The 13,658-nt window shown below is 37.0% G+C and overlaps 1 protein-coding gene across 6 annotated transcripts in view; it reads right to left on the minus strand.

Annotated features, from left to right (window-relative positions):
• The window catches only part of Not1 (CCR4-NOT transcription complex subunit 1), a 710,948-nt gene that overhangs the window by 10,547 nt on the left and 686,743 nt on the right, over positions 1-13,658 (minus strand). For all 6 annotated transcript variants that reach the window (XM_090381951.1, XM_090381950.1, XM_090381952.1 and 3 more), the window contains 2 exons: positions 11,246-11,426; positions 6,288-6,420 (listed from right to left, as the gene is read on the minus strand). In XM_090381951.1, the coding sequence (XP_090238077.1) occupies positions 6,288-6,420; positions 11,246-11,426 (314 nt within the window). The remainder of the gene's footprint in view (positions 1-6,287; positions 6,421-11,245; positions 11,427-13,658) is intronic.

Below are 13,658 nucleotides of genomic sequence, written 5' to 3' on the forward strand. Positions count from 1 at the left end.
AATGTAGATGCAAAATACTCGTTTAGATTGTTAGCCACCTGAGCAGGATCCTCAACTGTTGAACCATCAATATCCAGTGGACCAATCTGATTTATCCCTTTCCTTCTTGAGTTTAAATATGTAAAGAACTCTTTTCTGTTTTTCTTTGCATCCTTTGCCAAGGATTTTTCGTAGTCTGCCTTTGCCTGCCTAATCTCCTTTGTGACTTGGTTACAGACCAACTTATATCTATCATAGGCTTCCATGTCACCCATTAATTTGTATGTATCCCATGCATTTTTCTTCTCTGCCACATGTCTCATTATTCAGAACATACTTAGAAGTCTCATATAACTTCTCTGTGTCTAAAACAGTGTGTTGTAATAATATTTGAATTGTGTCGTTTTACAAAGTTTACAAATCCTTTTAGTGCTCCTGTCATTGAGGGAGCACTGTTGGTACAAATGCCAACACGACTTCCACAAAATATACCACACTTTTGTAAATAATTATTCATTACTTTGAAAATATCTTGGCTGGTATTCAATAACAACAAAAAAAAAAAGAAAAGAAAAAGAGAGAGATTAATAATTGTGTCGTTTTCGATAAACCTGACAAATGCTATTAACTGGGCTTTCCCTCTAATATCTGTAGAATTATCTACTTGCAATGCAAACGTTGCCCAAAATTATTAATATGTTCTTCAATATCATGGGATATTTCTCTTATATTAAGAGTAGGAGACTGGTGGAATTACTTAACATGTACAACTCAATGCTGAAAAAAAGTTGTGAGTTAGGGTTGAATTTGAAAGTGTCTGCAATTCTCCCCAGACACGATAGGAGGGAGTATATAATGAGCGCCTTGTCGATCAATTCGGCACTGGAGAGACTGTGCAAGGCTCAAGGGGTACAATTTTTCTCAGCCTGGTCTGTGCTTGTTAACAGGAGAGACTGCATCTACAGGGATGGGATACACTTAAATAGAAAGGGTGCAAGAATATTTGCTGGTGCTATTGAGGCAGAGTTAGGTGGGTCGGAAAACTGCTAGCTTGGGGGAGATACACGGACAAATAGATTAACAGTAGCCGCTGGCAGAGGTAAAAGTGATTCTTGTACTACTTCTATTGAAATGCAATTGAGCAGCAGCCTGGAAAGCAAGGTAATGGGGATTTCCAGGACTGCTGGGAGTCATAGTGGAACAAGTAAATACATGGACTGTGTTAGGGTAACTAAGAGTAGAAACAGGTGAATGTATACTTGCATGTACACCAACGCTAGGAGTATAGTTAATAAATTTGACGAGCTTGAAGTGCTAGTCAAGACATTAAAGGCAGATATTGTTGGGATATCAGAGACGTGGTGTCACACAGGCATAAGCAGTGCAGAACTGGAATTTGGGGAGTACAATGTGTACAGAAAGGATAGACAGGACAGAAAGGGAGGAGGGGTTATGCTGTTAGTTAAGAAATACAAAATCTAAGGAAGTGCATCCAATTGATGTTGGTGGACAATGCAATGTTGAGTCTGTTTGGTGTGATATAAGCACTGGGAAAGGAAAAATGACAGTAGGTGTGTGTTATGGCCAAATGAATCTGATGAGTGTAATGAGCAATTGTGCAGAGAAATAGAGTGGGCTAGTAAATCCGAGTATCTTATAATGGAGATTTTAATTTCCCAGAGATTGACTGGAATTTGTGGGTTGGCCACTCACACTAGCAAGGCTTTCGTGGATTTATTGGATGATTGTTTTCTACAGCAGCAGCATGTTCGGGAGCAACTAGAGGGAGTAATACTCTTGATCTGATTATCAGTAGTGATTCTTCATGCATCAAGAATCTGCAGATAACGGAACCACTAGGTGGCAGTGATCACAATGTTCTGAAGTGGGAGTTACTCAAAGAGGTAACTACCATTAGGGGTAAAGGGAAGGGTTTTTGCTTTCGTAAAGGTGACTACGGTGGTATGAGACAGTATTTAAATTCTATACAGTGGGACCAACTGGATGATGTTACCAACAGCAAATTCAAAATGGGAAGCATTCAAAGAATTAATCTTGGAAGCTACTAGGCTTTTCATACCAACAAAGAAATATTGTTCAAGATTTAGATGGATGTCATGTTAGTTCATCTGACATCTAAATGGATGTCAGATGAACTAATTAGACATGTGACAAAGAAAAATGCATGGGATACATACAAATTAACACGTGACACAGAAGCCTATGATAGATATAAGCTGGTCTGTAACCAAGTTACAAAGGTTAGGCAGGCGAAGGCAGATTTTTTTTTTTTTTTTTTATGAAAACCCCAAACACGAAAGGTATCAAAACCTATAGTACTTAATACCGTGCATGGGTTGAAGGAGAAGTATGGGGGGAGGGGGATGCCGGAAACTTTGCTCTAGAGACTAAACATGGGTTTCACCACTTCAAGCCTCCAATAAGCAAAGTGGTGGTATTTCACCGGTTGATGAAAGTCATCTACCACCTGCATTACGAGAAATCTTTGGCAAAGGATGCAAAGAAAAACAGCAAAGAGTTCTTTTTTTATTTATGTAAACTCTAGAAGGAAGGGGATGAATCAGATTGGTCCACATGATATTGATGGTTCAACTGTTGATGATCCTGCTCAGGTAGCTAACAAACTAAATGAATATTTTGCATCGACATTCACACATGAAGAGTTATTCAGTGAGGGGAATGCCATAGGTGTATTCAACGCTGGCAGTAAGCTAGATAATCTTGTAATAACTGAGAGTAAAGTGGAGGAGAAATTGTTGAAGATAAACATAAGAAAGGCACCTGGGGTGGATGGAATCTATCCAGTTATATTAAAGGAGGTGGCAAAGGAAGTAAACCTTAGCCATAATTATGAGAGATTCCCTGGACTCAGGGGCAGTACCCATGGACTAGAGATGTGCAAATGTGACCCCAATCCACAAAGAAGGATCACAGGGAGACACAGGTTAAAGAAGCATTGCAGGATCATCTAGACAAGACTTCAGTTATAGCTTGGACACAGCATGGGTTTGTTAAGGGGAAGTCTTGTCTGACTAATTTGATTGGATACTATGATGTAGTTACAAAGGAACTGGATGCAAAGAATAACTTTGATATCATATATCTGGATCTTAGAAAGGCCTTTAATACTGTTGCACATGGAAGACTGCCGCACAAATTGGAGCAGTGTGGCATTGGAGGTAAATTGCTGCTATGGATAAAGGGATGGTTGAGTGGGAGAAGACAGGGTGGTAATCAACGTACACTGCTCTTTGTGGACTAATGTTATTAGTGGAGTCCCCCAGGGTTCAGTGTTGGATCAATTGTTGTTTTCTGTATTTATAAATGATATTGATGATGGTATATCAGACTTAATATCCAATTTGCAGACGATACGAAGATTGGCAGGGTTGTCAATGACACTAATGACAGTACACTGCTGCAACAGGATCTAGAAAAGTTGAGCAGATGGACTGAGAGGTGGCAAATGAAGTTTAACATTGACAAATGTAAAGTGCTGCATATGGGAAGCAGTAATTCCAGAGTAACGTATCAACTCTGTGGTACCACACTGACAGTGGTAGAGAATGAAAAGGACCTGGGGGTAATTATGCAGGCAAATATGAAGTTTTCTGAGCAGTGCAGATGGTCCGCAAGAGTAGCTCATATTGTCTTGTCAATGATATACAGGAATTTCTCTAGCAGGGATAAGGAGGTGATTATCCCCTTGTATAAGGCAATGGTCAGGCCACAGCTTGAGTACTGTATACAGGTCTGGAGGCCCCATTTTAAGAATGATGTAGAGCTGTTGGAATGAGTACAGAGGAGGGCAACAAGATTAGTGAACAGAACAAAGGGTTGCTCTTATGAAGAAAGGTTTAAGTTTTGCAAATTAGTGTCTGGAGACTAGGCACCTGCGAGGTGATCTGATTGAGGTGTCTAAAGCCTTGAATGGTTTGGGCATGGTCAATGCTGATGGGATTCATCCTCTTGCTCAGAATAATCGCCTGAGAGGACATAAATTCAAATTGAGGAAAGAGAGATGTAGGATAGATGTGCGGAAGTTTGTCTTTAGCCAGCGGGTGGTTGATTGCTGGAACCAACTTCCATCTGTCGCTGTAGAAGTTGATAGCTTACACAGATTCAAGGCAGAACTTGACAAACATTTGGAGCGAGGGGATGGGTGAAATAAGGGTTTTTTTTTTTTTTTTTTGGCTGATGCTATATAAGCTTGCTTTCTTGCATCAGCCAATGCTAATATGACTGCTAATTGGCTGTTCGAAAGTGGTACTGTCATTATTTATTTATTTTTTTACAGCATCCTCTCTCAAAATACTTTTCATGATTACCCAACATGCTCATAAAATCAGACTTTCTGCAACCAGGTGCGAATATTTTTTTGCCACCAGTTTGGCTACTAAATAGCTGGCTTCGCGAGCTACAGTAGCAGACAAAAAAACTGCATCACTTGTGAATTTTGCAAATAGTGTTTTGTGCGATATACTTAATTGCCACAAACATCTTCCCGAATGGCAAAATGCGTAATTAATTAATTAAATGTGGAAATATGAGAAATCATGCAAATGGCAATCATGACAGCCAAACATACATTTTATTGTATTTACAGGTCCAAACCGAAATGACAAGTTAACATAATAGTATTATGTACTGTAAATCAGCAAAATAAGTCCTCAATATTTTGTTGTTCCTCCTTGAGCTGCAATTACAGCTTTGCAACGATCCGGCATACAGTTAATCAACTTCTGGATATACAGTTGTCCAATGTCATGGTACCACACCCTTACAATGCTCTCCTGCAGCTGAATCTTATTTGTCGGCTTCTTCTGAGAAAATTTAGACATTATGTACCAGAAATTTTCAATAGGGTTCAAATCTGGACTGTTGCCGGGCCAGTCCAAAATTGTAATCCCAGCATTTCTGAGGTATGACTGCACCTTAAGGGGAAAAAAAGAGGGGAAAACATTAGTGTATGTTTAAAGCCTTGTGAGACAAGGCTTTAAACATAATAATAATGACGAACTCATCATTAAATCTAAATAGCATAAAACTTACCAATTTTGCTGTATGGCAAGGTGCTGAGTACAGTGAAAAATCCAGTTTTGGACATCTGTGTGGCGATTCCTAATAACAAGTTTCAGGCATTCCTCCAAGAGTGCCTGAAATAATAAGTGAGTGCAGAAACCTCATAGCAATGCAGGTTTCTGCACTCACCATTCCGTTAAAAAGCTTAATTCGCCACACCCCTTTGCTTGTTATGCATCCCCAGACCATCTGACTGGCGGGGAATTTTACAATCGGTTTTATGCAGTCAGGATGGTATGCCTCCGATTTTCGTCTTCTGACATATCGCTTCCCATCCGAGCCATGCAGGTTGAATTTCGATTTGTCAGAAAAGATGACGGTGTCCCATTGCTCTTTTGTCTATGAAACATGCTTTTTAGCCCAAGCAAGTTGTTCTCATTTGTTTCTTCTTCCTCACTTGTTGGCTCAACAAAGGCTTTTTCTTCTTGGGCCGATAGGCATGCAGACCACATTCCAAAAGCCATCTTTGGAGAGTTCGTGCACTTGTTTCAACACCAGTGGCCATCTCAAAGTCCAGTTTTGGATCAGGAACACTAGCATGGCGATTACGAAGGCCTAGAAGTTTCCAATATAGATCTTGGGAAAGCGTAGTCACTCTCTTACAGCCTGATCCAGGTCTTCTCTTCACATCATGGTTTCACACTTTAATTTCAGCACTTGGGATACTGTTGACTGGTGGCAGCCTATTTTATCAGCAATAGCACATGTAGAAAGCCCTTCCTGGGACAGAGCAACAGCTCTGTCCCAGGAAGAAATATGAATAAAATGAATATAAAGGTGCATGGTTGTTTGTCCCTCACTCCCAAAATTTTGTTAAAATTGTTATATAACAATTTCACATATGAGTGGGACCTACACTTGTGTGCTTTGCATCCACATGGCACTATCAACAATTATTTGCATGACTGGCCACTGTTCAAGTGAAATTACACTAGAACGTAAAAGTTGACTTCCAACTGTTATACCTGTGACTTTTTACACTTCATCCTGCATTTTGAGTACCCATTTCATAATTAATGGAGACTTCAAGAGTTTGTAATAGAGGAAATAAAAACATTTTTCTTTGAAAGGTACCGAGTTACAGATAGAATGGCTGAGGGGTACAAAATGGTTAAAAACCTAGGGTGAAGATTATCTCCAAACAACTGATTCACAGTTAAATATAACAAAATTAAATGGTATAAGATTAAGTTAAACCTATTCACCTGGTTATCTGCTCTTGTATTGCTTCAGTGTTGGCTTCGGCAAATAGGTACAATAAAGTACAGCTGAAATAGTGAGTATGGCTATTTGGATACCTCAACTGATTGGCAATGGCGTTAAGAAATAGATATCGACCTACAATGAGAAAAATATTCTAAGTAGCTTTCTTTTTAAAATTCAAAAATAAAGGATAAGATTATTATAATTATGCTATTACACATAACATCAGTTTCAATAACATTATGTAATAAATTCAAAAAGTTTGATGGTCAGTATTTCTTAGTGTTTCTTTATGAATGGGTATGCTGTGCACATCAGTAGCTTACCCAGAAATGAAAGAAAAGTAAATATGCAATAAAAATATTTCCGATTTATTATTAATGTTTAATTTCTGTAGAAAATAGAGTATTAATCTTTTTTTTTTAAGGTAAACAAGCTAAAAAAACCTTAACAATGTACTTTTGAACATCTGTCTTTTGTGGTCAGCACGTTTGTCACAAATCAAGAACCAGATATAGTAACCCATCATAGCTTCATTCCACCTTCCTTGATATTTCTTTTCCATTGACTCTCTGTCTTGGTGAAATCTTTCTCTATGCTCTTCACTAACACAGCCCAGATTTGGACCGAAAAACCTAAGTAACAGTGCTAATAATGTGGCTTGGTTGTCATTCTGCATCCCATTTCCCCATAAATTTCAATTAACTTGTATAGATTTTTAATCTGCACACTTTTTGAACTTTGATATACATCTACCACAGTAAAAGTAGCAGGTGTCACGTGGCTTGAGGGTGCTCTCGACATTCAAGTTATAGCAAAAAGCATACACTTATGAATACCACAACAGAAATAGGGCACCCACAACTTGTCTTAATCACCCATAGGCTTTCCAAAACAGGCTTTATATGAACTGTAAATTCGGACCTATATAATATCCACAAACACAGCAGCACAAGTATGGAGCCAATTTATACCTTCATTTGGTAGCCACAGTAAACTAGGACGGAGAAAGAGAAAGGGGAGAACCCCCCCTCTGTAAATCTACATAAGCACCAAGGCAAAGTAATAGCTTGATCCAAGATCTAAACTCTTTGACTAAATGCAAATTTCTTTACATCTAGTCGGCAATTATTTCAGAGTGGATTAATTCTAATTTTACTATTCTCAGCCTTTTTAAAGATTTTAAGGATAGAAATTTGAGTAAGGCAGTGTTTAAACACCACCTCACTAAGATGTAGATGGCTGGCTTCTAGACTTTCGTTTGACAGAACTGGAATCTTCTGTAAGAATAATCCTTTGTATCCCAGTGGTCTTTTTGTTCTTATAGAAAGAGGTTTCCAAGCCTGAATGTATTTAAGGTGTAGTCTGACAATAACTTTGTAAAGTGGTATAATTATCCCTTTATCTCTACATAAAAAATCCCATATATATGGGAAATACCTTTCAATAGTATTCATCATCTGTGACTGACAAGAAATGATGTTATCATTGGCATACAATATGTTTCAACTCTGGAATATCCCATGTCATATTAGTAATTCTGATGGTAAACAATGTTATACTGAAGATTGACCTTAAATCCATCCTCAATGCAACAAAGAATTCAGATTAATTATGTTGATAGCAGACCTGGTATGTTCTATGCTGAAGGCAACTTTCAATTACTGGGGTGATTGGGCTTAAAGCACACTAAATATCAAAGGCTTTTTTCTATACTCAAATTGACTATGACCAGATGTTATCTCCTAATGAACATGCTGTGGATGTTTGCCTCTGCTTTAATCATGGCATCTAATATAAATTGATTTTTCCAAAGCCTATACTGATTGTTATTCATTAAACTGTTTGTTTCTAGAAATCTGTTCACCATTTTTTTCTGAGATTATTGCCAAAACAGCTGGTAAGTGAATTGGCCTATAATTATGTGTAAATGAGTGACCTTTTCCTGGCTTGGAAAGACCAAAACGAAAAAGAGAAAAAAAAAAAAATTGACATCAGAGGAGAGGATAAGTATTTTCAAATAAAGATCTGGTTATAGATGGTTAAATAAAGCAACACAGTCTTGCTATATTTAACTATTTGTCATGATATAATAGATTACATTTAGTACAGCAGCAGCATTGGTGGATATTTTCTTTAGGAGTGATTTCTTTAGAAGTGGATATTTTCTTTAGGATATGGAAGTGATACAAAAGAAGAAAAGTGGATTTTATGGCACTCAGTACATTTTCTGATTTGTTGGAGGGTTGGGTTGTATAAAGATGGTCGATATCTTTGAGAATTATTAGCCAGGCCACTTGGCCATTTCTGTATGTGTGTGTGTGGGGGGGGGGGGATATCCTGTCCTTTCCAATTTAGTATCAGAGATGGAAGAGAAGGCCTTCAAGTATTTGCCTTTAAACAATTAAATTTCCTTCACACAAGCCTTGCACCTGTTTACTTGTTAACAGTCTGGTACTGATCCCATTAGTAATTATTGTGTATATGTTTTTTTTTCCTGGAAAAGATCTCAGAATCGCAGTAATTAATATCAGTATGTTAATGTATATAGTGGCATCACATTTATTTGTCTGCCGAATTCTCATGTAATAAATATGGTCTGTGGAGCAAGAATTTGTCCATGTTTGAAGCTGCAGCTGATCAGAAAGAGATCAACATCTGTTAAGTGGGATTGGGTTAGATTACGTTTTATTGGAATATCAGTAATTGAGGCTATAATGTGCCAAAAACCAAGTCATAAAAATTAAAGTTTAAAAAGAGATTTCAGTGACTACAATTGTACGTCACTATATCAACAGATATTTATGAAATATGTAGAGATAAAAATAGGGAAAGAAGAGATATAGCATATACAAGTATACTTAAGTATAAAAAGCATACTTTAAATAGTTGTAAACAAGTTTAACAATTTTATATGGTTAAAAACAGTCAGATGGCTAAAAGCAGTAAAATATAAATCACAGACACTCTGATAAAATATGATGAATTATTAAAATGGTGTCACAGTTTTAAAGAATGGGGAGGAGAAGTGAGCAAGATGTTTGTTTGTTATTTGGTTTTTAGGAGCATTAGCAACTAAGGCCATATTGCTCTGGGGATATGCGATGGTCATTCCCTGACCTTTCTGCATCCTCCGTATTTGGTGGTCATGGGCTCGAATCCCAGTCTAATCAAGAAGCGTGTGCTACGCACTGCTGCTCCTGCTCACCTGGATACGCCTAAGTGAGCAAGCGCCTAAGTGAGCAAGAACAACTTCCTCTGAACAGTTCCTGCACGAAGACTGTCTGAGTCTGATTATAATCCTTACCTGATATAGCCTGTCCGTACTGCGATGCCATTGGAAATATATCCTATTATGTCTTATCCCTACTGTTCTGGGGTTGTGCTTAATTGGCTGCAACATCTGTCAATTCATTACCCCAATCCCAGTATGGCTTGGGACTCAGAAAATATAGATGTCAAATGAACAGTTGTAGCATCTGCTGAAACCAGGACAAAATGGAATGAGGATTGTACCTCAAAGCTTATAAGGCTTGTAATTCACTTCAAGAGTCTGTGTGAGTACTATGCATTAATTTGATCTAAGGATAACCCTATAGCAGAGGTTCCCAAACTTTTATAACTTGAAACCCCTTAATTTTTCATAAATTTCATGTGCTCCCCCCAAGTTCCAGAACAAGTGCAAATAAACAGATTCAACTTAAAATTTATCTATGAATATACGTACTTTTATAAATTAATATATACTTCAATATATTTAATCTCAAAGAAAAAAAAATGCAAATTGTTCCCTCCTCCAAACTTTGGGAACTTCTGCCCTATAGCACACAACTCTGCTTTGTATATACAGTAGACTTTCGAAATAATGGCAACTTCGGGGATTTAAGGTGCTGTTATTTAGATTTTTCCGTTATCTAGAAAGTTTTATTTTTAATGTATTTAATGCGGAAATAATTAGGCCAAATAAGAAATAGAGAGATTAAGAATGCAATTTTATTAACTGCACACAAAAAACATAAACATGTTGACGATCCAAAGGCTGCCATAGCTGAGTGGTCAGGCATGCAGGTGCATAAGTACATGTGCCTTGAGTGACAGGGTTCAAGCCCGTGACTGCTAAATACGGTGCTGTTTCTTGTATTCTGTCTATCTTGTGAACTCCTCTGACCGTTCGGTTGTTCCAGAGTATAAACAGAAAATTTATTTATTTATTATATTCTGCCATTAATACATTTCTGCTTATGCCCCGTTCTATTTTCTTTATTATTTCAAGTTTAGTCAGCACGGGTAGCACAGTGGTAGGGTAGAAAGATTTTTTTGCTTGCCAATAATAATAGTGTGCCCAGTTTCATAATGCTGGATCTGTTTCTCATTTCCGAAGTGGACATTCTCTGAAGTACTGTGCTCCTCTTCATAGTTAGAGCACTTCTTTGCCATGCAATCGGTATTGGTACTTGCGGTTGATATATAGTTTACAAAAGTAGCTATTTCCCCTAGAAACAGTTGTGACTTACAAACTTCTGGCACTTAAAGCACTGTAAGGGGTTTGGAATATATGGCTTAATATGGCAGTTTAGGTAGTTATTATGCACACTCAAGAAGTTCATTGTAATAAGATTTTACTGTGCAATGTTAAGTGTATAACAGTACTGTGTTAAACAAGAAATCAAAACACAAGAAAAATACAATGTTTTAAATCCTGTACTGATTAGTAATATAAGCAACATTCTACAGAATGTTTTTTTTTAAATATCTTGGATTCTAAGTGTTAATATTTTTATTAAACTAAATAAACTTATTAGTGGATACAATTTGGGAAGGATAAAACAATATAACAAGTTCCCCCACCCACAGACATACTATTGAAACTAATGTTTGAAAAGTTGTAAAATTTTTCAACTAATGTTGAGTAGTATGGGGCAATCTTTCATAGCAAATATTCTAAAAGAGCATAACAAACCTTCAGTATCCAGATCTACTGCTAGGTTCTGGAATATATCCATATGAGAAGAATGTGTGATTGTGCTCATGCTTGGAGTGGATCCCTTACTCTGAATGTAAGCAATGGCCTGGGTACCAACATAAAGAACAAGGGCATTAATCATGGCTATATTATACTTCACTCCAGGCTCACTGGACACCTAAAAAAAAGAGAAAAAGAAACACTAAAATGTCTCAATTCTTTCTCTTTTATTTCTCCTAATAAATATAGAAACACATTAAATATAATAACTACACAACATGTAAATAAGCATTTTAATTAATAAATTTCCCATAAAGCAGCAAAATACCAATTTACAACCTCACTCAACACTTAATAGTGATTTTAGATAAGTAAACCAAGTCATTAACCATAACATATGGACAGTCTTGTGATTATTAAATATTCTTACTAAAATCAATAAGCCAATCAAACCATTACAATTTAAGCATTAAAATATATTTTTTAAAAATATTCAGAAAATTTCATTTATAAAGTGTCTTAAAGCAGTAGTAGCATTCAACCTCATTTGTTGATATATACCTATTACAATTTTCTCAAACAATGTCATGCCTCATTAAATTTTTTCTATAATTTGTGTTCTTGAAATAGGATATACCTTTTTTAAAATACTGATGAAAGATGATGAATTAACCCAAACATATTAAAACAAATACATTTATTACACAGATAATGAAAATTTATAGATAATCTTTTCAATAAAGCCAATTTCATACGCTAGAATATTCCATGAAAAAATCTCGTCACTGGTTGAATAACATTGTATTAAAGTAGTATTCCTCAAAATATAAGATGATTCAATACTTGATAAGCAGTTCCATGTGCATGCACACAAACACACAAATAAATATAAAAATAATAAATAAAAAAAATTAAATTAAAAAGGGGCTTTGAGTGAGATTGCAACTTGTAACTTCCTGTTAGTGCCATTCAGGATGGACAGTAAGGGCAATTTTACATATGCATATAATTTAACTGGCTGAGGCCATTATTTCCTGAATAGGTTTAATACTGTAGAAGCTTTTATTTGAGATCAATAGCCAATTCCATGCAACTAATATTATAACTGATTGGTGATAGTTTATTTATCTGAGTTCATAAAATGAAATCATTCCTAACACGAACAATTCCATTGAAGACCCAAATATTCCATTTAAGACCAAAACAAAACAGACCGAGTATGCCCCTTGGGCGTACTCGGTCGGTTTAGTTAGGGGGTGAGAAACAGGTAGAAGGATGCTGTATCCAAGTATGGAGACCTCATCTGAATAAGACATTAAGCTTCTTGAAATGGTCCAAAGGCAGGCAATTTCAGGGTGAGATCAGCAAAAGGACAACCGTATGAGGAAACACTTCGATTATGTAGGCTACAGAGATTGGCAAACAAGGCACACATTCAAATTACTGGAGAAGAAGTTTAGATTAGATTGTAGGAAGATTTCTTTTAGCCACTGGGTTGTTATTAATATCTTTATTGCAGGCAGTGAATGGTTACATGATTGCCTGATGCAATGATACCCATAACAGCGACAATGCTAGGTGTTTAACATGAAATAACTAATACAGGAAAAATTACATAAAACGTATAATTACATATTTTACATATAAAATTGATATTAACATGGGAAATGGAAGAACATGAAAAGCGATGAAAAGACAATGGCAGTCACTCGGCTGAAGACGAAAGCTGTTCCTCGATGATGCGTCTTCTGTACGATTTGTCCTCTATGAACTTTTTTGTAATCCACATCCATATCCTGGATGTTGTGGAGCATCTCCATGGGCAGGAATCTATACCCTATCCTGAGCCTCGATGCCACAGACTGCAGAGAGGGGAGAGCTCTTAAGAGTTTCGAGGGGATCCTCCAATTGCACATCTGCCAAAAACTTGGCACACTGACTTCACCAGCTATCATTTTAATTGACACAAGCAAGCGGAGGGTGAATATCCGTATAGAGACTTTTCTGTAATTTAAAAGTTGGGTGATATCTGAAGTATGTGTGAGTGGTAGCAGTTTATGCTTGAAGAGGACCCACCGAAGAAGCCAGTACTTATCAGATGCAATGGTTTCTAGCGTTGTTTTCGTTGCCCAGGTTTCTGAACCCTAGGTGATGACTGGCCTGCAGAAACCGGTATATATATTGGAGCGTATACTCAGGCTCTGTGACACAAAGGAGGTGTTGTTTGGCAAGCCATCTTGATCTGCAGATCTTGTTGTGAATGTCTGCAACATGGTGTTTGAAACTGAGTTTAGAGTTGAATATAATGCCGAGATCTCTGCGCTTGGTGACTGGGGTGATGGGGGTTCCATGGTTTTTAGTTGCATTGGGTTTGATTTGAGTGAAAACACCATTTGTGCAGATTTGTTTG

Source organism: Mastigoproctus giganteus, chromosome 9 (assembly GCF_048544385.1).
Source record: "Mastigoproctus giganteus isolate SK-2022 chromosome 9, ASM4854438v1, whole genome shotgun sequence".
NCBI lineage: Eukaryota > Metazoa > Arthropoda > Arachnida > Uropygi > Thelyphonidae > Mastigoproctus > Mastigoproctus giganteus.